The sequence below is a fragment of the Ascidiella aspersa genome, chromosome 1 (assembly GCF_963924565.1).
Source record: "Ascidiella aspersa chromosome 1, kaAscAspe10.2, whole genome shotgun sequence".
Taxonomy (NCBI): Eukaryota; Metazoa; Chordata; class Ascidiacea; order Phlebobranchia; family Ascidiidae; genus Ascidiella; species Ascidiella aspersa.
In genome coordinates, this window is record NC_139447.1 from 26,038,772 (window position 1) to 26,063,322 (window position 24,551).

General features: G+C 37.7%; 1 protein-coding gene across 3 annotated transcripts; it reads left to right on the top strand.

Annotated features, from left to right (window-relative positions):
- Nucleotides 1-134: 134 nt before the first annotated feature.
- LOC146168565 (calmodulin-binding transcription activator 2-like) lies at nucleotides 135-24,551 on the top strand. Of its 3 annotated transcripts, none has more exons than XM_083398010.1 (27): nucleotides 135-387; nucleotides 1,868-1,988; nucleotides 2,207-2,293; nucleotides 2,630-2,777; nucleotides 3,065-3,105; nucleotides 3,344-3,438; nucleotides 3,674-4,365; nucleotides 4,791-4,978; nucleotides 5,179-5,239; nucleotides 5,622-5,767; nucleotides 7,610-7,733; nucleotides 8,052-8,183; nucleotides 8,521-8,664; nucleotides 10,072-10,304; nucleotides 12,348-12,433; nucleotides 12,845-12,920; nucleotides 14,174-14,316; nucleotides 14,738-14,820; nucleotides 15,690-15,832; nucleotides 16,831-16,927; nucleotides 17,376-17,480; nucleotides 18,256-18,335; nucleotides 19,371-19,595; nucleotides 20,552-20,623; nucleotides 21,466-21,674; nucleotides 22,319-22,393; nucleotides 22,872-24,551. In XM_083398010.1, the coding sequence occupies exons 1-27, from the start codon at nucleotides 221-223 to the stop codon at nucleotides 22,942-22,944; spliced, it is 3,846 nt and encodes a 1,281-aa protein (XP_083254136.1). In that variant the 5' UTR covers nucleotides 135-220; the 3' UTR covers nucleotides 22,945-24,551. The 3 variants fall into 3 exon arrangements, with proteins under 3 accessions (XP_083254136.1, XP_083236468.1, XP_083254137.1); XM_083380342.1 differs by having other exon boundaries at nucleotides 24,352-24,551; XM_083398011.1 differs by having other exon boundaries at nucleotides 19,374-19,595.

Below are 24,551 nucleotides of genomic sequence, written 5' to 3' on the forward strand. Positions count from 1 at the left end.
GCAGAAAAACCTAATTAAATTTATTCTACCAATAAAAATGCGCCCTGAATGTGCTTTTTTTAATTATTAAGGTGTACATTGATAGTATATATCATAAATAAATCTATATGTTTTATTTATTGTTCAAGATTTTTGATACTATTAGGTGATCATGTTGTGCTAAAGGTCACTTTTTGTTAACAAGTTTAGGTGGTTAAGAATTTTTAGACAACCAGTTACCATGAATGGCGATGTGGTGATACCTGAGCATTTAATGTCCAAAATGCCTCCTCCCGCACTGGAAAAGCCAGAAAGAAGATACACATGGCTGTCAAACGAGGAAATCGCAGCAATCCTTGTTAATTTTCCAAAGCATGCTGACTGGCTCTCAGTTTCCAGGGTTCACAGGTAACACAGGCATACATTTGGTTCATACTGCAGGCTTGTTCCTAAGCAAAAATTTACACTCGCCAGCTAGGCGAGCGGCTATCAATCAGCACTCGCCCAGGCGAAATCACACTCGCCAAATTTGTTGGCACGCCGTCGGTAAATTTTCGTTCTATAGCGCAGTCATTTCTTGGGTTATCGTTAACCTGTCTTATGGTTTCTATATATATGTAAATACCAGTTTGGAAACTTTAGATTTTGCGAGGGTGAGACGATTAGTAGCTTATTCTCAGCTGTAGGTACACAAGTAGGCGATATTCCAAAATATTGCAGTGTTCAGCGGGCCGTTTCGGTCCCTCAAAACATCTTAAAAAACACTGCTTACAAATATTATTATATTTTCATTCAATCTTATTGTTACCAAAACTGTAGCAATTGCTTATAATTTACTTTATACAAACAATTCAATAAATACAGAAAAGTAAAATTCTTATCGCTGGGTACACCGCAAGTCTAATAAACTTTTCCAAAGGCGACCGGATTAAACATTTAAAAATTAACAACGTTTAAGTTAACAATAAACCTCATAACTAGGGCGATTATTTTTTGACCTGAAAAATAAAGATTTTGACAAATTTTTACCTGAAAATAATTCTTTTGACAAAATTTTGACATGTTAGAAATACATTGATTTAAATAACTTAGGCGTTGTTAATCACGCATTTTTTCTACCGTATATTGCTCTAATAAAGATATCATACGGTTAAAATGACTTTGAACATAATATATCAAAACTAAGTTTTTTTGATAAAATGGACGATAAATTTCAAAATAACCAAACAACCAATTTCAAAAAGCTGACTTTAGTTTTTTTTTCTATTTTTTAAGCGATTTGTGTGCATTTTTATTCGATTTTGACTTTGACCTAACATGTAAATTTTGACAAATTTTTGACTTTTTTTGACAATTCAAAAAATAATCGCCCCACTCATAACTATTTATCACTACATTAAAGACGTCTTTGATTGTTTGTGGTAAACGATTTTTTAAAACGGGACAAAGAGTCTTTATTATGATCATTACATCAAACATGACCCTTGATTAACCTTATTATTTGTGTAGTGTCCAATATATTTTCTGGGCGAGTGCCTATTGCCAACCCTGTACTGTTTTTTATTATATATATAATAGTTTAGTTGGAGCATTCATAAGTAAATACTCTCTTGCATGTTACAGATAAAACAAATACTTCTAAAAACTTTGTCAAAATTAAACAATGATAGTTTAACTGATATAGACTGTGGGTGTAAACATTTAAGTATTTACCAACTTAAAAAAAATATAAATGATAACAATTAGTTTTTTAGATTTTAACAGTTAGGAGATCTTGTAAATCATTTGTTTTATTTAATTTAATTAGAAATCCGAATAAGTAAATTATCTTGAGTCGCTAAAGCAGCAAGTTATTCAAAATGAATAGTCCATTGTTAATATTTTTTAGACCTGAAAATGGAAGTTTGCTGATGTTCAACCGCAAGAAGGTAAAATATCGCCAGGATATGTTCACATGGAAGACAAAACGAAAAAGTAAATGGCCCAGAGAGGACCATGTCAAATTAAAAGTTAGTAAATTGTATTTAAAATAAACACATTGCCAGTTTAGTAGTTAATGGTGATTTGGCAACCTCTGCAATGTTGTTGCAATACAGTATTCTTTTGCTTATTTTTCCTGATGTTTTTTTTTCTCTAAAATTTAAATAGCCAATTGTGTACAAATGGTATGACATCACTGAAGGTTATGTGGCCTTCATTGTTTAACATGTGTATTGTATTGTGACAGGTTGAAGGCATTCCATGTATAACAGCTCTATATGTTCATTCGGATATAATGCCTACATTCCACAGACGTTGCTACTGGTTTATTCAGGTAAAATGTATTGCTCACTCAGTCTACATTTGTAGTTCTGCTGCTGTTAGTAAATACTATTTTTTATATTTTCAGGTATAAAAACAGATTGTGCTATCGGATATTGTAATTTAGGTATAAACATAGATTTTTATATCAGATGTTGTGATTTACATATAAAAATAGATTTTTCTGTCAGGATAACAGGTTAAGCGCTTGTGTGGTTTTGTGCAAAATATGTTATATTAGTTTGTCAGGTCTTGACAGTAAAATCAAGAACTGCAATACCAATAAACAACCCAAAACAAGATGTAGCCCTAGAAAATAATTCTCTACATAATTATTTATGTTATGCAGAATCCTGACATTGTTCTTGTTCACTACCTTAATTTCCCCTACATCGAGGGTGGAAATCATGTTGTTCGTGATTTCTCGCTCAATCACCAATGTCAGCAATGGCAAGATCTGGCCAGGGAAGATGTCATTGACCAGTTAAAGCCAATGTGTAAGGATTAAACTTCAGTAGTTGTATTTTATGTACTTTTAAAAACAGACCAGTGTTTATAAAGATACATCTAAATTGCACAGTGTAAGACACTGTTTATAAGCAAACAGAAAATCATACTTTATTGTTTGGATTTTTGTTGGGTAATTTTATAAAGTTATGCTTCGCCAATATAAGCTCTTTATTCCATATGAAGACTTAAATAAATGATATAATCTTTACACTTTGTTGTTATAACAGTATATATTGATTTCAAACCAGTTAAAACTCGTCAATATATATTGCAGTTGCTGACATGCCTTGGCCCAAATTGGATGCTGACCCATTAGTAAGAGCAACTTTTAGTTTTAATTAGTATTGTTTCCTTTTACAAATACAAATATATATAACTAAATTGTTGTGGGCTGTTTTGCCCTTTACAAATTGTTTTTATGTTTGGAATTACCTCTGAAATTTAGCTGTTAAATTAAAGTGCTCATTAATTTGTGGTAAAAGTTATTTATATATTACTTTTGGTGTGTCCTGCCAATTATGGATTTCAATAATAATTTTAAACATTAATTTAGACAAGTGCTGAAGGCGAGGTCATTATCAATAAACTGGTGGAGAAACATTTCTCTGACTTCAGCAATCAAAATAATGTTGATTTATTTGCGGGCAGGTAGGTTTGTTTTTTAAGCAAATTTTCGTGACTAAAGTAAAGATATATATGTATACATTTAAATTGAAATGTCAGTCAAAATGGATGTTATTCATAATTTATAATTATTAAAATGCAGCTATCTATACTTCATTATTGAAATAATGTTTTAAATTGCAAGGGTTTTTTCGTGTTATTGTTTTGTCACCTTTATATCATTCAAGCATATGGTAAATTCTATTTTAATAAATTGCAGGATTAAACTACGGACAATCAAACCAAAAGCCTTGTCAGCGGAAGATACAAAAAGGTTTGGAACGCCTGTTGGCAATAACATCCCCATAGCTTGTCAGTTGCCCACATCTGTTGCAACCTACCAACTTGTCAGCAATGGCTGCATTCCACACAATGGCAAGTTGCAACTGGCAACGACAATGTCAACTGTGAACAGCAACGGCACTGTGTTGGTCCTTAGCAATGGTAATTTGACGCAATGCCAACTTGTGCAAGCTGACCTGAGTCCTCATAAATCTTCTGTTCAAAATGTGATCAAAGTTGACAGAGTCCCAACTGTTTCAACAAACAATTGCCAAACTGCAAATGGTTGTTCAACTGAAAAAGTAAACTTTCAAAGTTCCTCGCAAAACCATCTTCTAAACTCTCCATCATTTGTGGATGTTAAAGAAATAAAAGAAGACAATCCTAAGACTTTGTTTAATTCTCAAAATTTCAATCCTGTGACTTACCCAGCAGTACCGAACAGACATGGTGCTGATGGGCATATTTCTGTTAACAACACCCCCATGTTAAATCATTCCACATACAACACGACAACGTGTTTGGAGGTTTTCGGTGACAACAAAAATGAAGATCAAACAAAACTAAAGGAAAGAATGTGTGAAGAAAAATTAGGCCAAATGCTTCCAAACGCAGCAATGAGAAATTATGGTAGGTTTTTATGATGGTTCCTGGTAAATTTTCAGCCTTAATTTTTTATTTCCCTGAAAAATTGTGGGGCATACCATTTTATTTGTGAAAGCATTTTAGGTAAACTTATAGTTTATAAAGAGTTTTAATGACAAATTGTGGCTCACTCACTTAGAGAATAGCAGCAACATAAGGTAGTTAAGTATATTATAATACTTAAATGTTATGTAGACATTGGAAAAATGGTTAAAACAATTTTTTTGAAGCAATGTATTTCTGAAGATGATACAAGTGATTAGCGAAAAATATTAATCAAGGTGATGTCGATCTACTCGAACTTTTAAAAGTCATTATCAAGCTACATTAAAGATCTATGCTTAGTGTACTCAATGTATGTCTTTATGTGGATGTTTTTAATTGTTCTGACAACCATATTGTATAAACAGGAGTTAACGATCCAATGGTACCCAACTGTAGAATGGTTTCAAGTTTTCCAGAACCTTCCCCGTTTGCTGACACTAATGCTGTGATAAGTCAGTTCAACAACAATCCATCCCTTGATGTGTTCGATGTGGAAAGTCTATTTAATGTATCTTCTTCCACTGTTTCTACATCACCGGATTCTTCGGACCCGGTAAACGACTAAAATATATAGTATAAACTGTTTTATTTTATAACTCATTCACATCATTGATGACATAGTTTTCACTTTGTTTCTGGGAATTCATGTTTTGTCTAAAATATTTTAAACATTCTAATCACGAATTTCTCGACTTGTGCACTCTTGCTTTGTCAAAGCTTTGACATTAAAATATATTACTCATTTGTTTGCAGAATAATTCATCCACTGAAAGTGCCGTAAGCGACCTTTTCCCCAAGCACTTATGGGAACACAGTAAGAACGCCTTGTGAAAAATGCTGTTTTCTATAAGATTTTTTTTTACCCTCAACATAAAGAACAGAGTATTCTCATTTGATTGATTAACTTCCATTAACTGTACTTGAAAAGGTGAAACTAGTCGATATATGAGCAACATAAACAACAGATTATTAAAATGTTATAATTTATAAACTATTAAGTATTTAAAAAAAAACATATAGAAAATAGAACATCATTTACAAAGAAAGCTTATTGATAGTAATATTATTTAGTATTAGTATTATTGTCATTGAATTTGTTTTATCATGCGGCCTAAGCTTATAGTGTTTCAGCACATGGGTACTTGCAATCAGACAGTGATTTTTCAAGTTTTTCACAGTTTAAGTGTACAATCTAGACCTGGATAGAGTGGATACTGATGCACTTGAATCGTCGTCGTTACCCTGCCAAGCGTCTTCGCCGCTCAACAGCCTTCAAACAGACCTCCCTCTTAATGATCTGAGTTCTATTTCCGACTTTTCGCCAGATTGGTCATACACGGAGGTGGGTGTACCTCGTGATGGTTTGTTGTGTTTCGATTTGTTATAAGTTTGCTCAGGACGGGTTTAATTTCGGCGCAAAAGTTTAGAAGGAAACGATTTACTGCTTGAGTTATTTTCGATTGCTCTGATAAACACTATTTAACAATCATATCGTCGAATAAACATTATCTCCACAGTATTATCTCTACAAATTGGGATAAATAAATATAATATTAGTATTACGATAATTTATTTTCGTTAAAAACAAACACATGCTTCAAACCAGCAGCCCATTAAACAACAAGCTTGATTCTGAGTGGGCGAAACGAACAAGACCCAGTGCCTTCTAAATCAATACTATTATAGAGGCCCTTAACAGGAGAGAATGCATGCTGTTTTTTTGTTATTTTGGGATATTTTATGTGTTAATTTTCTTCCTAATTTTTGGCCGACTTGTGTAGAGTTGCATTAGGCTTTGGGTTTCATCTTTACGATTATACGATGCACTGCATCGAAACATGCAAAACAGCAGTTTATTTCTGTGATGTAAAAGTTTTCGGGTTTCACTGCAATCGCCCTGTTAAGTGTATCTTCCGGGATGCGATTTAATTCCGAAGGCCATCATCGAATGGTAGACTGAAAAGAAGCAAACGTTTTTGACTTTGCTATGTTTGAATAAGTCCCGACTACTGTATGTTTTAAACCTTGCTTAGTACATCGGTCTTACACACGCGGCACGAGGTAAGCTTTGAAATTTTAAATTTAACTCTTTGTCTCGTGGCTTTCGGTGTTAGGCAAAAAAAAACTGCCTTTAACGCTGATTACAATCACTTTACTTCAGCACTTTTATACTGTTTGTTTGCTTAGTACATCTTTCGCTAGGTTTTATTACAGCAGGAGTCACAAAACTACGGGCCACCAAGATAATTTTACGTGGCCGCGGCACATTTTCCGAATTAAGATAAAGTATTTTTAAAATTTGTCGGATGCGATTTAAGACTAAATTTTGGTTGAATTTTAAATTTAACTGCGATTTATCAAGGCTCACTACAATTTTTCCATACAGGTTTCTTGCAAATTCATTTATAATTTCTACGTTTGACCGAATAATCAAGTTAATAAGGTTTAACATAAAGTGTTAGAGCCGGCCCCGTTCATCAATTCTTACGATTATCCGGGCCTTTGTAAAATTGGTTAACCGTTTTGTAGTGTATTCTGATCCTCAAATTCATTTGGCACTCATAGCAATTTTTGCTGGGACCCTTGCTTTAGTACAAATGCCAAGTAGAAAGGGTATTTTTCGAGTGTGCTTTTTAATTGACTAGAGCTCCAATCGCTGATTCCATTGGTGATAGCGCATATACCAAGATTTTTTCCTGGATTCTTGGTATTGACTGTTTCGGTTTTTACAAGGACAATGTGAAAACAAAACGTCACCGACCGGTGTTTTGCTTTCACGATAATTTATCTTTGTCTATACATAAGGCCTATACCTTCCCCTATTTGTTTACCCATGTACGCAAAGGATGTATCAGATATCCGTCAGGAGTAGAAAAATTAGCCGATTGCCAGGCCATTTTGCAAAGTTAACATTATTCATTGAATTGTGTTCACGCATTATGCAGCTTTTTCGATCCAATCCTGTTAATTATACAAGTTCATCGGTTGTGCTTACCATTGACTTTTGGTATTGACATTAAGTTATCGTTGCTATGTTTCACCTAATCCATATGCATTTATGAACTCAAATCAGTTATGTTGCCTTAAATAACTCTACGAGATTGTCAACTGAAACGACAATTTCAAGTCAGATAAAATAGAAACAGCAGGGCTGTTCCACATATCATGTAATTTGTATCTCCAGGGTGGCATAAAGATATTGGTTGCCGGGCGATGGTCACGCTCTGGGAATTACCAATGTGTTTTCGGCGACGTGGCCGTTCCCGCCATCAATTTGCAGATCGGGGTTCTGCGGTGCTATTGCCCAGGTGGGTTCGGCTAATAAATCAAATTACTCGCTTTTGCAACGTTCCTGGATTACTCTGGCCCTTTGAAGTATACCCTACCTGATTAGCCTATATAAATAAATATGTTCTACATGATTATATAAGTTAACCCGCTGACTACAATTGATGTCGTGTTGCCATAGAAAAACTTTACACGAATTGTGTGTCACCCTTTTAGTCATATTTAGACAAGTTTGTACGATATTGTTATATAGAGCCCGATAATAGTTGAGTTGCCCATCGTTCGTTTTAAGACCTGAAATTACTTGCTAAAACATTAATGTATTTTCGCTCTTTCAGCTCATATACCTGGCCACGTTAGTCTTCGCGTGACCTGTGACGGGCAGGTTATCACCAACTCGGTGCAGTTCGAGTACAAGACTTTGCCAACGCAATATTCGACGCTCAACGCAGATTGGCTGCAACTCAATGGTGGGCACTTCGCTTTCTTTCCTCGCTAAATTATTAATGCGTCCCGTTTTTTTTAACAAAACGCCACAAAGCAAGTCTTGCCATTTTGTCTTGCACGTGGTCTATCGAGATTGCAACCAACTACATGACTCGTGCGTGATTTTTATCGCTGCAGTGTATCGTCTTAGAATGGGTGGCTGTTTACAGACATGACCTCGGCGCCAAACGGCGAGCCAGGACAAAGCGGCGCCCTTCAACTTCCTGAAATGCTACAAAAATAAAATTATGCCATCAATAATTAACGCGAAAAAACCGGGCGATCAATTATTGATGGGCGGACTTCTTGCGGCTTTCGCAGAGAACGAGTTCAAAATGTCGATTTTGGAACGCTTGGAGCGAATGGAGGAACACCTGACCGCGCTGGGCTCCAACCACAGGAGCCGCGGAGGGGACGGGCACACGCCAACTCAGCTGCAATACGGACTGCACTTTCTCAACCTAGGTGACTTTTGCTTAATAATTTAAACGCATATGGGGAGGTCGGGTTCGGGCCACTGCGTATTCAAATTGTTTCTATAGCGCTTGCGTATATCGAATTGCCTCGAAGACGTCATATATCCGTTCAATGCGGGTAGTTTTATTGAGTAATATTTTCGGTGTTAAATTTTTTTGGGGGGTAATATAGTGCATTCTGATTTTGATGTTAACAGAGTGTATTCTGATTTTTATAGATTTCTTTAGCCTTGCGATGAAAGTCAACATTTATTTTTAAAATCGAACGAAAAGTTTTTTGAAGGATAAGGAATTTTGTCTTTTGATTCAACCAGTATTTGCAAATTTTAGTATTTTTGGGGCAAAATGAGATACTCTTGACATTAAAGTTGCTTCCAATTAAACATTTTTTTATTATTTCCGGTTCACAAAGAAAAACTGTTACATAGTTGCTAAGTTAACACCTGAAATGAACTAATATAAATTCTAAATTAGGTTAAGAATTTCTTGTGCTTCCGTATGCGTTTTTTATAATAATTTTTATTTTTGGGGTTTTTAACAATCGTATGTGTTTTAATCGTCATAGTATTAATTTAACATATTTATTTATTTTAGCAAAGTGGATTTATAACTTAATCTTTGTGTGTTTAAGATAACAACTGAACATTTGGCAAAATTTCTATGTTAACTTAACTAGATTGCTTTTCCAAACCCGTTTTCAGCACTTTTTGGAGTGATTTAAACAAGGGTGCATTTCTAAAAACGTGGAGTAAAAGGTTCGTGTAAATTGCATTTCGTGTTACCCTTTTGCTTGTCTAAAGAGGAAAGACCATCACACCATAATGCATTGATTTATGGCCCGAGGGGCGAGGCGCGTATGACATGTCCTTGTTATCTGGAATCTGTGATATGCGAAAATCACAATTGCCTAACCCGTTGCTGAGAGTTTTGTGTTATCGCGACCACTTTGTGCCAGGTCCTGATAATAAGTCTTGAGTATGATATCACCTTATCGCTTAAAGTAAATTTTCCCCAGCTTGAAATACGTCGATCGAGTTACAAATGTTTGCGCGCCTATAAATAATTTACAAATCTTGTACAAAAAGCCCATCGCATTACGACGTTTATTTTGCAGACAATGATTTTTTATATCAAGGCGATAGAGAGTAATTTTGTTTTATTTATCAATCAGCACCCACGTCTTTAGAAGGTATTTCACTGGGATAATATGAACAGAACTATTTATTTATGTCAATTCCGTGTTGAAAACGATTTGTACACTTCTATTTTATCTGACAAGTAAAGAAAAACATTAAGCAAAAATGTACCTTAACAATACTAGATCAATAGCGACCGATTTCAATACTGTAACAACACCCCGCCCTTTTTAAGTGTAACACTTGCTTTGCGTTTTAAGACCTACCAAGTGCGAATCGCGATGCCCAACCTACGACGAGCCAAACACGCGATGAAAATATTTCGTCGTTTGGTTGCAATCCCAGTTACAGCGGCACTTCGAAGCAGGAAAATAACACGACCGAATCTTTGGACTTCGAGGAAAGACTGATTCAACTCTGCCAGAAGATCAACACCGTGTTTAATAGCAACAGCGCCAAGACGACCACTGATCCGCGCTGCACCGTGCCACCGGTAGGGTGACGATCGAAGACATTTTTTTGTGCTGTCCGGCTGCACATAATTCTAAAACTTCTCCACTGGCGCTTTTAACTTTAAATTTCGCACTTGTTTTGCTACCAAATGTATATGTGTGTTTTGCTATATAGCATCAGGCCACCGTGGTTGGCATTGCTTAAGTATGTGGACATTATAAGGTTGCCAGTCATTCGTTGCTCTCAGTTTTAAAATGCCGCAGAATCTGTTAGGCAATGATTGCGCCGAAATATATTTCACAGATCATCAAGCTATACCTTATGGGTACCAAAACTAAACAAGGGTCGGTGGTCTGCTTTCACATTTTTGATATAGTGCTACACGAGCCAAAGCAAACAAAGACTGTTGTGCGGCATCGTTTTCCGGCGCAAAGTTATGAGTTCATGGCGAAGGGGCGTTTTCTTGTTTTCCAATTTCATGAGCTGTGTTTTCCTGCGGCGCCAAGTTCCTTCCGCCACCTGTGATCTTGTTAATCAATAAAACGCTAGACAAACATTTGCGAAACCATTATTTTCATTAATAACAGGGCTCAATTTTTTCGTTTTTTTGAGAAAAGTGCTTATTGAGAAACTCGGTAGCATTTTTCTGGGCGTTTATCACGGTGTTTTAATTGCAACCCGCACTTGAAATATTTCTATAAGATTACCGAAATATTCATATTTTATCATGATGGAAGCAAACCCATTAATCTGTTGTATATTGATTTTCAGTCAATAAAACGCCACCCCGGTGAGTTTGTTAAGAGAGGCAATTGCCTGTCAAATAAATCAGTTGTTTGTCTCTTTTCAAATCAATACGCCAGCGTCACCACCACCGCATACATCGCACGCCTGCTGGAAATTACAAGGCGGTTCGTGCCGTAAATTTACAGGATGCGCCTTCCAACCACAAAATCCGCGCTCCGAAAAATGTATAAAAATTTACATAAACTGATAAATATTATCAAGGCACGACATAGTTAGCGTTTTAGAAGCGTTCAAGTTGTGGCGTTTCTCTTTTCCAACTTGATATGCCCGCCAGACCAACGGAGAGACACGGATAACTCCGTAAGAATTCCAGTATATTGCGTGTACACAACAGCCCGGTCTGTCAAGTGTCCTGTAACTAAGTACACCTAAGTTTTGTGACACGCCACGATAAATTTCAATACCACTTTATGGCGGGCTGATTTCAATGGCCGGCGCGCCCGATAAAGCAAGCACGTCGTTCCCCATACACTTCCGCTTTACGGTGATGATGAAACGATATTACAATATACTACAGCTATTTATGTGTAATACAAAAACTTGTTTATTAAAGTCAAAACACGCGTGCTCTGCAATCTCACTAACAAGTGTAAATGATTTAAAATATTTAAATTTGTTTATAGGGAAGCTCTTGTTATATATTTAAAAGCTACCCTTACATAAGAAAACTTGACTACTGAAATTAGTCATAGACGGCATTTTCTTGCAAGTTTTGCGCTTTGGCAGGCATACCGCCCGTATTTTCGATCACGATTTTGTGCATTATTAGAGACCTGTTTACACCGTCCGCATTTTTGTATCGTTGCGTCTTTACTGGGCTCAGTTGGATCTGCAGCTGGCCCTCTGTAATATTATTCTCTCGTAGATATTTTGTTGTGCAGTTACGATTGTGACTTAAAGCAGAAAACGTGTTAGATAGTACCAGATTCTAACCAATGCCGCTTTTGGTTTTGCATCTACTGGCAAAAGACATAAAAAAAAATTATCCAGTCACTGTCAAACACAACTTATGCCAATCTTTTTTTCCGACTTTTGAAATTATTTTTTCGTTCATGATATGGTTAACACCTCATCTCCGCAAAAATGAACAATTCATTTTTGTAATTGATAAACATGCAATTTAAAGGACATTGTCGACTAATTATATAATTTGCAAGTTGCTTGTATATTATATTGGCAAGTTTTTTTATGGGAATCACTCCCCGGCAGGTCATGAATGTCATATATATAGTATTGTAGAATAATGCTTTTCAGCCCTTTGTGTTTTTGCCTGCAGGAAACGAGGAAGGAAGGCCTCACCGTTCTTCATTACTCAGCGGCCCTCGGCTACTCCAAACTGGTGGCTGCCGTTCGCTCGATGAGGTAAATTTTGCTTGTCAATCGAACTTCATTATCGTTCTTGCCTTGTCGTGAATGCGGATGCTTGTCTAAGCTCGCAGCAAGCCCCTGGGGCTGTGTAAAAACGGACTTTTGTTGTAACTTAGCACGCGATGTACATGCACCAATTTCCCCTGCATTTACAACACACGCGAAGCGGCCAGCGGTTCGTGTTGTCTTGTGAGCCATGCAACGTTTTTTGACGCAATTTACTTTAAATAAACCCAATGATTTGTCCAAACTCGCTGCTGAACTTTGTTGAAATTTTCCGTGATAGTTTTCGATGAAGTTTTAATCCCACTTCAGTCTACAGTCTATACTGAAATAAGGGTCTTTCAACAGCGTGTTGCGTACAGTACTTGTATGAACTTTGACTGACAAGTGTGATCTGTTTAGGTTGGAATCAGACAACGCGTTCGTCAAGTCGGAATGCGACCCACAGAATGTGGATAAGTTCGACTGCACGCCCTTGGTACGTTTATTTAGGGCTTTATCGCTACATCCTACTCTATCGTGCCTTGTCGCAATATTCTATCGTGCCTTGTCGCAATCTTTTATATGTTAAATTAATTTTCCTTTTGCTCGCGGCGCACCTAACAGCCTTCCATGGCGCACCGGTTGAAAAGCGCTGGTCTATGTTGTGGTGAATCACGTTGCTTTATCACTTTTGTTTTGCGCACCCAGTTTCCTTAAAATTGTTAAAAAATAGGTGTTTGCAGCGTATTGCTAAACACTATTGAGCGTATTTCTAAACACTATTGATATACAACATACGCTGCGGCATGGACCAGAACGCTATATGCCCCGATTATACACCAAGTTGGCCGACTAACGCGAAGCCAAGATTAAAGAAATGTGATGGAAATCGCGATCGGCTCCAGACTTATGTCAATAGAAACATTGACCAATATTTGACCACCGCCGGCATCGCCATTATACTTTTATACCTGCGACATTTATTCAGCTTTCATTGCGTTTGTGGGTATAGTCGTTCTCCCAACAAGACGAGGACAGTAAATGTAAGGTTCGATTCCTTTCACGCACTCACTGTGGATTTTAGCAATATTTCTTCATTGTCATTTAAAGTGTAGATTCCTATCTCGGTTCCTGATGCACATTTGCCAGACGCGGTTTCTTGAAAAGATTATTATTGATTTTAAGTTAACGCTTTTTCATTTAGAATTGAATGCTGTTTAACGGCGATGAAATTGTATTACTTGCCACAAATCAATATTCTTTGAAATTATAGGGTTCCTGAAAAAGCAGCACGAATTAGTTTTCAAGCCTTAACGCTTCGTGCCTGTTTAAAATCATGCCGACTCGCCGTTTATTTTCGGTTCATTTCAGCCGAATATTGCTGCAACACATTTAACCAACTCAAATAAATCACGCGGCCTGCTACTCAACCAGAAACCCGGCGGCACGCAGCGTTCACGGCTGGCCACTTGCGAGGCATTCTACTATAGTTTTTGCACCCTGTATCTATGTTAGAGTAGTTTAGACACACACAGGATTAAAATAGGAATTTCACTACTTTTTTTAAATTTATGTATACACCCGTAGGTCATCTGTTCACTTTTATTGCTCCAGTTTTTATTAAAAGCGCGCTCCCAGCTGTGGAAAGGCAAGGCGCAGGTTTCGAACTCCCGACAACAGATGCCTATAAATCAAAGCGAGAATGGCGTGTTAGCCTTTCCAGCTTTAACCATCCAACGCTTTTTACAGATGTGGGCGAGCGCGTGCGGTCAGCTGGCGTGCGCTGAGTCTCTCTGCCGATGGAGATCTGAAGAGCTGCGGAGCTTGGACGTGCTGGGAAGATCGCCCGCCGTCGTGGCGAGGCAGCGCGGTCACAGTGCCGTGTGCAACAGGTGAGTGACTGAACGCCAATTTTCGGAGATTGTTTTCTGATTTTGCTTCTACTTGATTGAAGCCCGGCAACTGAAATGGCCTGTAAAATGCAATATGAATTAAAATCGCGAATTTGCCCGTGTTTTTTTTTTTCTTGAAACCGATCGGTCGAAAAATGTGCAATTTAGATTTTTACCATAGGGTTCACACAGGTGAACCTCGCGCTTTCACGGTTAGACAAATTGCAGCCTATCACTTGTACTGGGCCGGCAATTTTCTGCTTTACGACGGCCCAGTGTGGGGTTCGGTATCTCACGTCCAACCCAATTATCCCTAAATGTCACGTCACGTATCACCTCGCTGAGCCTGAGGCCTGGTCTCATACGTCTGGCCTCGCTGAGGCAAGAGCATCGTACGAATCCTTGTTTTGTTTTGTTTCAGGCTGGAAATGTTTGCCGATCGACACAATGGAAGTCCGCCTTCGGAACAAGAAGAAGCAGACGATGCAGACACCAGCTCCATAGGTAAGAGAGTGATCCCAAGATTTCATCATTGGCTACAATATTATTGGTTTGTTGATAGCGGAAAAACACAGTAACTGCTGGGCTGATACTACTCTTTTTAAACTCACGGGCTTAAACTCATTTAATACAGGGACGGGCAACATACTGCCCGCGGGCCGGACCCATGGTAGTTACTCTTAGTTGTTCTTTAGTTCATTGTTTTCTTTGTGTTTTTAGATTCCTTGTTTTGAGTTAAAATTAGATTTAAAATTTACAATAAATATTACGCCATGAATTTTGCCAAGAAACGTAAAGTTATTGAGTTGACAAGGAGTGTCGCAAATTTAAAGGATAGTATGCTCATATAGGCTACTTTTTCACTTAAATACGCCAAAAAAACAGTATGTTTGCTGTGCATTAAAAATATTGCCATGTTTGAAGAGTACAACAAAATACGATTTATCCCTTGTACAGTTTGATAAATACATACACCTACACAATTAATGAATCGATTCAGGAATACGGCCCGCCAAGTACTTTATTTTACCATATCCGGCCCGCCGACTGGAGAAGTTGCCCGCCCCTGATTTAATAGATGTTAAAATCTTTTACTTTTATACTAAACCTTGGAGGTTATTTGGATTGACTCTAATATTTGCTGGCAAAAGCAAAAAAATCGTTTGCGAACGAAATAAGTTTCCTGATCACCGATTAAAACATGTTTCCAGGCCTCAGAAAACGATGAAGCGGCTTACTCTTTGCCCTACTGTAGATAGATAGAACCTGCTTAAAAGCAAAACGGCCCTATATCCAATTGTTTCAAACTTGTTGATATGCAACCGTACCCAAAGCAAGTATTGCTGTTGTTTTGATTGCGTCATTTCCCGAAGGCGACACGACAATTTCGGGAACCTTGGACACGATCGACTCCGGCGAGGATTCCATGGAAACAGACGACAGCTTTTTGTGGGATCCTTTTCCGGGCACGCCATTCTCACAATCGAGCAACTTTGCCGCGTCGCGAACTTTACAGGTGAATATTAGAATCTTTTTTATATTTGCTCTTCAATGTAAATATGTTGTTCTGTAATTTGTATGCAACTTTCTTACCAATGTGTCTTCACGAAGATTTGTTAAGTATTCTAGAACAGTGGTTCTTATACAGGCCCCTGGGGTGCTTTGAATCTGTTTCGGGGGGTTAGCAGGACATCAGCTGAAAGATTAAAACACGCTATGCTTGAAAAGATTTATCAATAATTATTTTTTGATTTTCGTTTCCAGGCTGAAATTAGTTGCTATTGAGAGTAAACAAATAAGTTTTACACTGACCGTTGATGTACATTTTTTGACTCCTGTGATTAAAGGCCTAATTCTTATAATTTTTCACCTAAAAACAACAACATTGTAATTGCATTCACTTCGCGCAATATTGCCGATCCGGTCTTTACAATAATTGTTTTATAATTATATTAGTTTAGGTAGCAATACTGACCATTGCTTTATGCTTTATAGTGGCAGCTGTTTTAAATCCTTGCGCGACCTTTTAAAGAATGATGTAATAATCATCGTATAACGTTATATAGCAATGCTATTACGACCGCTAATATAATGTAAAGAATGTAGCAATATAGAATCCTTGAGGCTAGCAATTACATCTGCGTCTTGGGCACATCGGAAAAATTTCGCGTTTTCAACTTTTCCAAAAGGTATGACTGGAATACAATCGATGTATAAAAGAACGATCATTTTTAATCGCAGATATATAGTTTACCGAAGTCATTTGGAAATTTACCGCTGGCCGTAAGACACAATACTATCGTTAAATGGCGTTTTGCTAAAATGTGCTATATATATTATGCGAAAGTCACCCGGAAATTTGCCGCTGGCCGTAAGACACAAACGTGAAATAAATTCTGTCGTTAAATTGCATTTTGCTAAAATTTCCTATTAATGTAAGGGCAGAGGTTGCTGTTTCATTGGTAAAGTGTGGCCGAACGCGACCTGGAGAAACAGTAAAAAAATTCCTTCCAGGTTAACTCCCCAAACCGCGGCGGGCCAACTTTCACGCGAGAGAACGACGGCGCATCCTGGGAACGTGACGAAATGCTGTCCGACGACCAGTCTCTGGGTGAGCAGCAAATTTGCAGTTTCACTAGATTCGAATAGTCTTCCGGTCGGCCTTTCGCTATTTTTCTTATCTATAAAACAAGCCTTCTAGTTCTACATCCCCTAAGTAGTGCGTCATGAACAAATTTTTGATCGCGATTCTTTTTACCTTTGTCACGATTTTTGTACAATATTTACGGATAATCGTGTTTGTACTAAGACAAATTCTTTGGTATTTAGGCCTAAACACATTTCACTTGATTGTTGCGAAACTTATTTCAAAACTATTACAAGGTTTAACCGTTCCGTTTCATTTAAATATGTCGCCAAAGGTAAATTAAGCAATTTCTCGCCATTTTGCGCACGTCCAACGACGAGTGCAGTGCTTGCCTTGGCTTTATGGAGATTTCAAATCAGCAAACGATAGATAATAAACAATTGAGTTAACGGTCACTATTTCTTCTACCCAGCGACCGGCGAATGTGTGGCTGCCCTGGCCGAGCAAATTGTCGAGAACGCGCCCGAATACGTGAAGAGGAACGGCGGCAATCTTCTTGCTCCCACCAACCACGCGGGTAAGTCAGCGGCACACATAACACGCCAGGCATAAGTTTGTTCAAATAGGACATTGTATACCACCGCTGTCATGGCCGATTTGGGATCGCATAATCCAATGGTTCCCAACTATTACAATATCCCAACGATGGGCCACAAAACGTTTTTAGCGAGCAAAAGAACCATAAAGTACAACTGTAATTTCCGGACAAGACTGCCCTAAAGTTATTGCCATTTAGCTGTACATGGCTATTTGCATTATGTTTTATTGTTGAATTTAATTTCAATTGAAGCAAACTGTCTTGAGGTGCAACAGAGATATTTCCATATTATTCCATTATGCTATAACAGCGATATTCATGTTACAATTTCTAAAGCACGAGATTTTTACCAATATTGTGGCCGTAGGACTAAAACTTTGGAAACGGCCTAATCTAACCTAAACGACGTGAGATTATATTCGGTTTCTTAATTTCTCTTGGGAATTTTATGCGAACATTCTTGCATATATTGCTGTTACACCAGGTGAGATGATTGGCTATCGATTTGTTGCGGACAACGTGTTACTAATGTTTAGTGGTCTCTCCCGTCACTAATGCCTGTTACCGCATGCCAAGAACAATTAGTGCACTGTAATTAATGGCTAGTGCTGCTGTAAATTAATTTGTATCACACCTTTTTATGCCTGGCGTTTTTTTAAAGTGATGGATTCTTGTTTTATTTCTTTGTCTCTCTACTGTGTGGAAGGCTAGTCAGTAAAATGCTTTTAATAATAAACCCTACTATTCTTGATAGACTTGACTCTACGCAACTTTCCCCAGTTCGTTAACTCGCATTGTGCTACTTCAAGCTACTTCGGCAGTCAAGCTAATCCGGTAAGAGGTAACCTTTTTGCTTTTGCCAGCAAATATTAATGATATCGTTTTTTTATGATCAAATTTTATGGTATTTATATATGTATCCTTGTGGTTATAAATCCTTTAACAAATTATTAAAGTCACTCATACAATAGTACAAGTTGTCAATTAAACAAGACTATGAAAAAAATGGGCTAATTATGTCAAATTATATATTTTACCTAAGTTGCCCATTGCCCAATCGATTTCTGTTTAAGTAAATTCAATCCGGGCGAAGTCATTGTCAAGCAAATCAATAGAGATTTAAACTATATGAGTTGTACGGTTTTACAAAAGCTCAACATGCAGCCAGTAAGTATGGTTTTATAAATGTACACCTTATGGTCGAAATAAAAATTTGCAAACAGATCGCAGTCCTGAATAGCCAATAGTTTATCGTGATTCAACTCGTTCGTTGAGCAATCACTCGAACGACTGTGTATAATTCGGCGGACAATAATAAATACATACCTTCCTTAAAATATCATTGCTTGCATTTGACCACGGCCTACGTGTCGAACGCCTATTAAAATGCATTGCGCGCTATAAATAGTCTATGCAAACTGCATAATTTAGCATGTGGTTGTGTTATAACATGCAAAACATTTCCTGGAGAAACCAACTTTTAATCTTGTTTGTCCAGTTGTACACTGGATTTTTGTATGTATGTCTGCAATAAAACGCGCAAGACACGGCGCTGTAAGTAAGACATTTTGAAGAGTTTATAAAATCAAAAAGCCCTATTTTTCCGGTTATGATATTGTTTATTTCTGTTGTACAGTATCTAGCTTTAATATTGCTATTTTGTAATGTTTGCCCGGTGGACCGCAAATTTTGCCCTAGATCGCATATTTCGTTTTCCTATTACAAATAGAGAACGAAACGCACAATGAAAAAAAAAATATTGATTCTACAGGACATTTTAACTTTGACTCATTTGTAAGTGGCGTTTCATCATTTGTGTTTAAAACGTTTCGCATGATTCGCGTGGAACAAACCCTTTTTTCCCTTCAGCAGTCCCAACATCCACATCACAATCAGCAGCATCAGTCGGAGCCGGGGAACAGCCTGCTCAACTGGAGCGAGTTCCTTCAGCTGCCGCCGCGCGACATTATGACGTCACACTCGGCCTACCAGAACTCGTTCGAGCTGCAGCTGGACGCGTTGCGCTTGACTGAGCACGAGCAGCGTCAGCTCTTCATAGCGGCTACCACGGTGTTGAACGCTTACCACTGCGAGGTATTTTTTGAACATGAATCGTTTTGTTCTTCTTGTCTTTGTTTATCGGCTATATAATGTGGAAGCGCCTCGCTGCTCAACAGAATCGCGTCAGCATTATTCGCGGAATTCGCGCCGCGGATTAACTCGGAGGGAAATCGTTAAGCGTTTTTTTTTTGGTGAAATGAATGGCTTAGTCGTTTGTTTTCTCTGCGCTGGTCCCTTTGCGTTTTGCCCCTACCGTGTCGTTGGGGCTGTGAACCTATCAACATGTAAGCATATAAAGCCATCCGCTTGTTAATCAATTTTAGTCATTGAAACACATTATACACTTTTTATTTTTTGTTACATACGACTTATGTTTATAGTGATTAACTGTCTACTAGACTAACGTAACTACATCTTCAATTCCTTAATACGTTAATAAACAAACACCCTAATATTATTTTGTAATTCAACGCTATTAACATCCCAGCCAAAAAAGTTTTGATTTTGACTTTTTTAACGTATTTTGTCGATCCCCCGCTTGGGTTTTATGTAGTGAACAGTTGATTTAATTGATATTCGGTGAAATGGCGTTAGCAACATTTTGTGGCGCCGAACATCCTGTAGCGATGTCTATTCTCGCATCACGACCCATATTAGCAGGTCGATATAAACGCACTTGTTATTGTCACGAAGCCCGTCGTTCGCCTTTTGTTTCTTCCTCTCATTTAATTCCGTCAAATAAACTGACATCAAATATCACGGGTCAGCGGCGTGGTGTTGACGTTTGTAGTGCGTTAAAATGACGATGTTATCCTATAACCATAAATCAGATCCGTGCGCTCAGCATACTGCCAAAGCAACTCGTCTGCCATGACATTGCGCCAAAAATCTCATCCAATCGAAGCTTAACGTGTGTTCCCAGGCACCACTTGGCCTCGAGTATTTTTGACTCTGTACTTGCTAACACGCACTTGATCTTGTGTTGGCAGGGTTTGGCGCTCAATGGTGAAGTGCTTCGCGCCTCTCTGCTTATCAAAGGCTGCTACAAAAAGTACAAAAAGGTGTGTTTTGTGTATTTCACGATTATGTCATTTCGTTTTGTATAACCCGCAGTATGATTCGTGTATTTTCTACACTTTACGTTGTTATTACAAATATTACAAATATTATCTGTGTTACATATTATATTATATTATTTGTTCAACCCTCACAGGAAAACTTTTATAATTTTTATTATAAAAAGCGTGTGATTCTAGTGAACTTATTATAATAACATCCTTATTCATTCATTTTGCAAGCATTCTGGACGCACTACACAAGTAAGTTATACGCTGGTTAAATCGCTGTTTGGGGTTGCGAATCCCAATCTTCGAAAGTGAAGCAGTTTTTACTTAACTCGTTGTTTGCAAAAATAGCCTGATCGGTTTTGAAGTTAGGGTTGCTATTACACTTGGCACAGTTAGGTACATTGACCAGCAGTGTCCTGTTTTTGTTCTCCTCTATATATGGCTTTCAAATTACTTGAAACTACGGATGTCCGATAATATCGGGTCGGACCGATACCCGATGCCAAGTGGTAGTATCGGTTCTCGTTCAATCCGAATGCCTAATATTCAATCGGAGCATTACATTTAATCCAACCTTCTGTTTTCTATTTTGAAAGCCAAATTTCAGAAAAAATGAGATAAATAGGCTTCCTGATGCAAAGTAAAAATAAATCGCTCTAATTTAATACATTGAAAAGTATTACTATATCACTTAGTAATGACGATAGTAATTACGTCATTTGGTATTTGATCAGATCGCGTTTTGTCTCAAAAAATCGGGCATCGGTATCGAAATAAAATACCACGTATCTAACATCCCTATACTTGAAACCAATAGCCGTGTTGTCAATTTCCAGTTCGCCGTTAGCAAGAAGATGAACGAGGCGGCTGTCCTGATCCAGAGTAAGTTCCGCTCTTACCAGGAGCAGAAGAGGTTTCAGCGAAGTCGGCACGCCGCCATCCTCATTCAGTCCTTCTACCGCAGCTACAAGTACACCAGGAACGGCGACCCCGGTCCGGCGCGATCTTCCAAGCATACAGTCAAGTTGATCGAGGACGCCCTTAGGTGCGTATGTGTGTGCGTGCGTCCGTGCCTGCGTTTGTGTGTGTGTGTGTGTGTGTGTGTGTGTGTGTGTGTGTGTGTGTGCGTTTATGCATGCGCTGTGCGGTTCCTGCGGTTAACCTTCGTATACAAAGGCTGTTTGTCTTTTGGCCGAGTCACCCGGTCAATTCGTTAAGGATTTTCTTGTTTCTCGATTTGTGTTTATAGGACAATAGAGAAGGTTGCAGTAGATCGACATCCTTTCCTTATTTAACAGGTGCAGAACACCCCTTGCCAATTTCGTGTTAATCGTTTGTTTTATATTATGTGGGATTTGTATTAACTGCTGTATTACTGTTTGGGATTTGTTCAATTTTACTAAGCCGATTTTCACTAACAATAAAAAAATATTTTTTCCTATATAAGTTTACCGCTGCTAAATTTTAAGCCTGATAAAACATTAGTTCTTGAACTGATTTCGATGAAGTATTTTAAAGTACACTTTACGTAACCTAGCATAACGTGGTGTACATTTATCATACTATTTTAAGACCAGAAGAAATTGGTCTTTGTTTTTTTCTTATATCGAAAACCGTTTGATAAATTACATTCCGTGCTGAACTGTGCCCAGGCGTTTTTTTAACAATAAGTTATCGTTACTTCAACAGAGGCCACATGACCAAGAAACGTCAACACCAAGCGGCCCGCAAAATCCAACGGTTTCTGCGCCGATGTCAATACAGGTATGATCTGACTTCAGTTTTGTGTTTTATGTAAGCATGCGGCTTGTATCTTGGTGTTGTGTGACCAACTCATTCTTCAAATGGTTTATTTATTTTATTTTACTTCCACTTTTGAACTCGTAAAACTTATTTTTTATGCTACTATGGTTTAACTTTACATTTGGTTTTAGATGGGATTTTTGCCTTTTTTTTAGATTTTTGCTTTTTAAAAGGTGCGAGCGGTTTATTTAAATACTCAGATCCGCAATGTTACCTAGTACAACCCCAAACTTCCTAAATGTAAACCTTACTTTATAAAGTGTACCTACACTCACATTGTCCAATTTACATCGATATTTTTTCATATTTGATCGTTTATTTTCTTTCAACGGTGTGACGGTTGTGACTTATCATGTGCGACCGCGGCAGCGTTCTGAATTACTGGAAAGTATATGTGATTTTCCTTTGTAATTTATTTTTTTGCGTCACATGCATGCAGATTACGTCATCAAGATCTGGCCGATGAAGCACGGAATCTATCGTCATGCATGAAGGGCTTTTACGCTTGTTGATTTTTGCTGGTTTTCTTTATCTTCACATTTTATTCGGCACCAATGAGCTCTTGGTGGGCCTCTCGCCACATCCTTCTTCTCAGTAGTAGTAGATGATAAGAAAATTTTGTTTATAAATTAGGAGCGCTTCTTCTTGTGTCACTTTAACATTTCTGATATTCCCGTCCTAAGCAAGAAGTTTGCGCCATCGTTTGTTTTAGGTATAAAAATAGAAGGCCACCGAGCCTATTGTAGCTATTTTCTATGTTCAATACATCCCTTAATTCGATATCTCTGTTCCATTTTAACATTTTCCCGGTTTGTGAAATGTCAGTGTCGCCAAATAGTTTTAAGACGGTCGTACAATGAACGCTGTTGTAAATAAATCTCGTTTTAACGGAGTATAAAGCGCTGTTAATTGTAAAATGTATATTGTTGCAAGGTGCAAGAGAGATTGTTTTCCCCATGTTAAGAACCCCCCAAAAAGTATGAAATTTTCTTGATTGTACCGTGCGTTTAAAGCATTTCTTTTTGCATTCCACTAAAAGCTATATGTGATATGATAATACACGTATTTAGACATTATCCACGGTTAGACCAAACAACACTAGGCCTACGTTGGCCTTGTAAGGAAAAATTGCCTTAATCGTTAAGCTAGATGCTTACTCATTGTTTTTTTGCGATATTAGACCTAAACCATCCCTATTAAATTGCCCTGTAGAGAACCCCTTTAAACTCTTTACAGGACTAAATAGTTTGTTTGGTTATCGCTGTGAAGTTTTATATACTGTTATTTTTCTATTTTTTCTTTAAGTTTTTCCTCTTCCCTGTGTGGTGCTCATTTCGTTTGGTTATTCGAACTTTGAACGTGATTTTTTTAATATTATACAGTGATACATTCTAAGAGCTAAAAACACATTTTGTTTTTTTACATAATTACCCCAACTCAAGCAACAGATACTTAATTTGGACCTTTTTCGAAAACGGCAATATGCTATCTCGTTTCATGTAGATTTCCCGTTTTTCCGAAAGGAACTTTTTGCACGTTACCCAACAGTTATATAGCTTTTATTTTGTGCGTATGCAGTATGTTTGACAGTTCACCCAGACGCTGTGATAGTTGTACTTTTGCTAAAAATGCGTTTTGTAATAAAACATTCACTAACCACGCCACAAGGACGTTTACAAATGCAAAAATTTACTTATCTGTACAGAATTTTTATTGATTGGCTGTTAACTTGAAGGTTCGGATGGTGCTGAAAATATTTCTTTCGGCACTGTAAACCTGTTTGTCGCCATCGCACTCTACATTTTGTCTGTAAAAGCACTATATGTCACTTATCTGTGTGTACCTATATTTCTCGCTCGATACTTATAGCACTTCACTCACTGTATAATAACGTCACTTTGACCAATACTTTTGTACAGAACCAAAACTTTGAAGGAACAACAATGAGAAAGTTGGGTTGTAAGGATTCGTCTCACCCTCTGGTAATGCATTGTGGTTTTGAGTGCAGCGTTTTTCCGTTGCCGAACGGCTGCCTAACTGTCATTTGTTCACTTTTTGGTTTTGTTATTTGCGATGTGTGTTTATCGCAATTACTGGCGTCATCAAGAGATTTAGTCAT

Bases quoted from the DNA above. Each gene is read 5' to 3' on its own strand.
- LOC146168565 (XM_083398010.1), top strand. From the start codon at position 221: ATGAATGGCGATGTGGTGATACCTGAGCATTTAATGTCCAAAATGCCT. The intron at 10,305-12,347 runs GTAGGGTGACGA...TTTTGCCTGCAG, and splicing joins CGCGCTGCACCGTGCCACCG to GAAACGAGGAAGGAAGGCCT. The intron at 12,921-14,173 runs GTACGTTTATTT...CGCTTTTTACAG, and splicing joins AGTTCGACTGCACGCCCTTG to ATGTGGGCGAGCGCGTGCGG.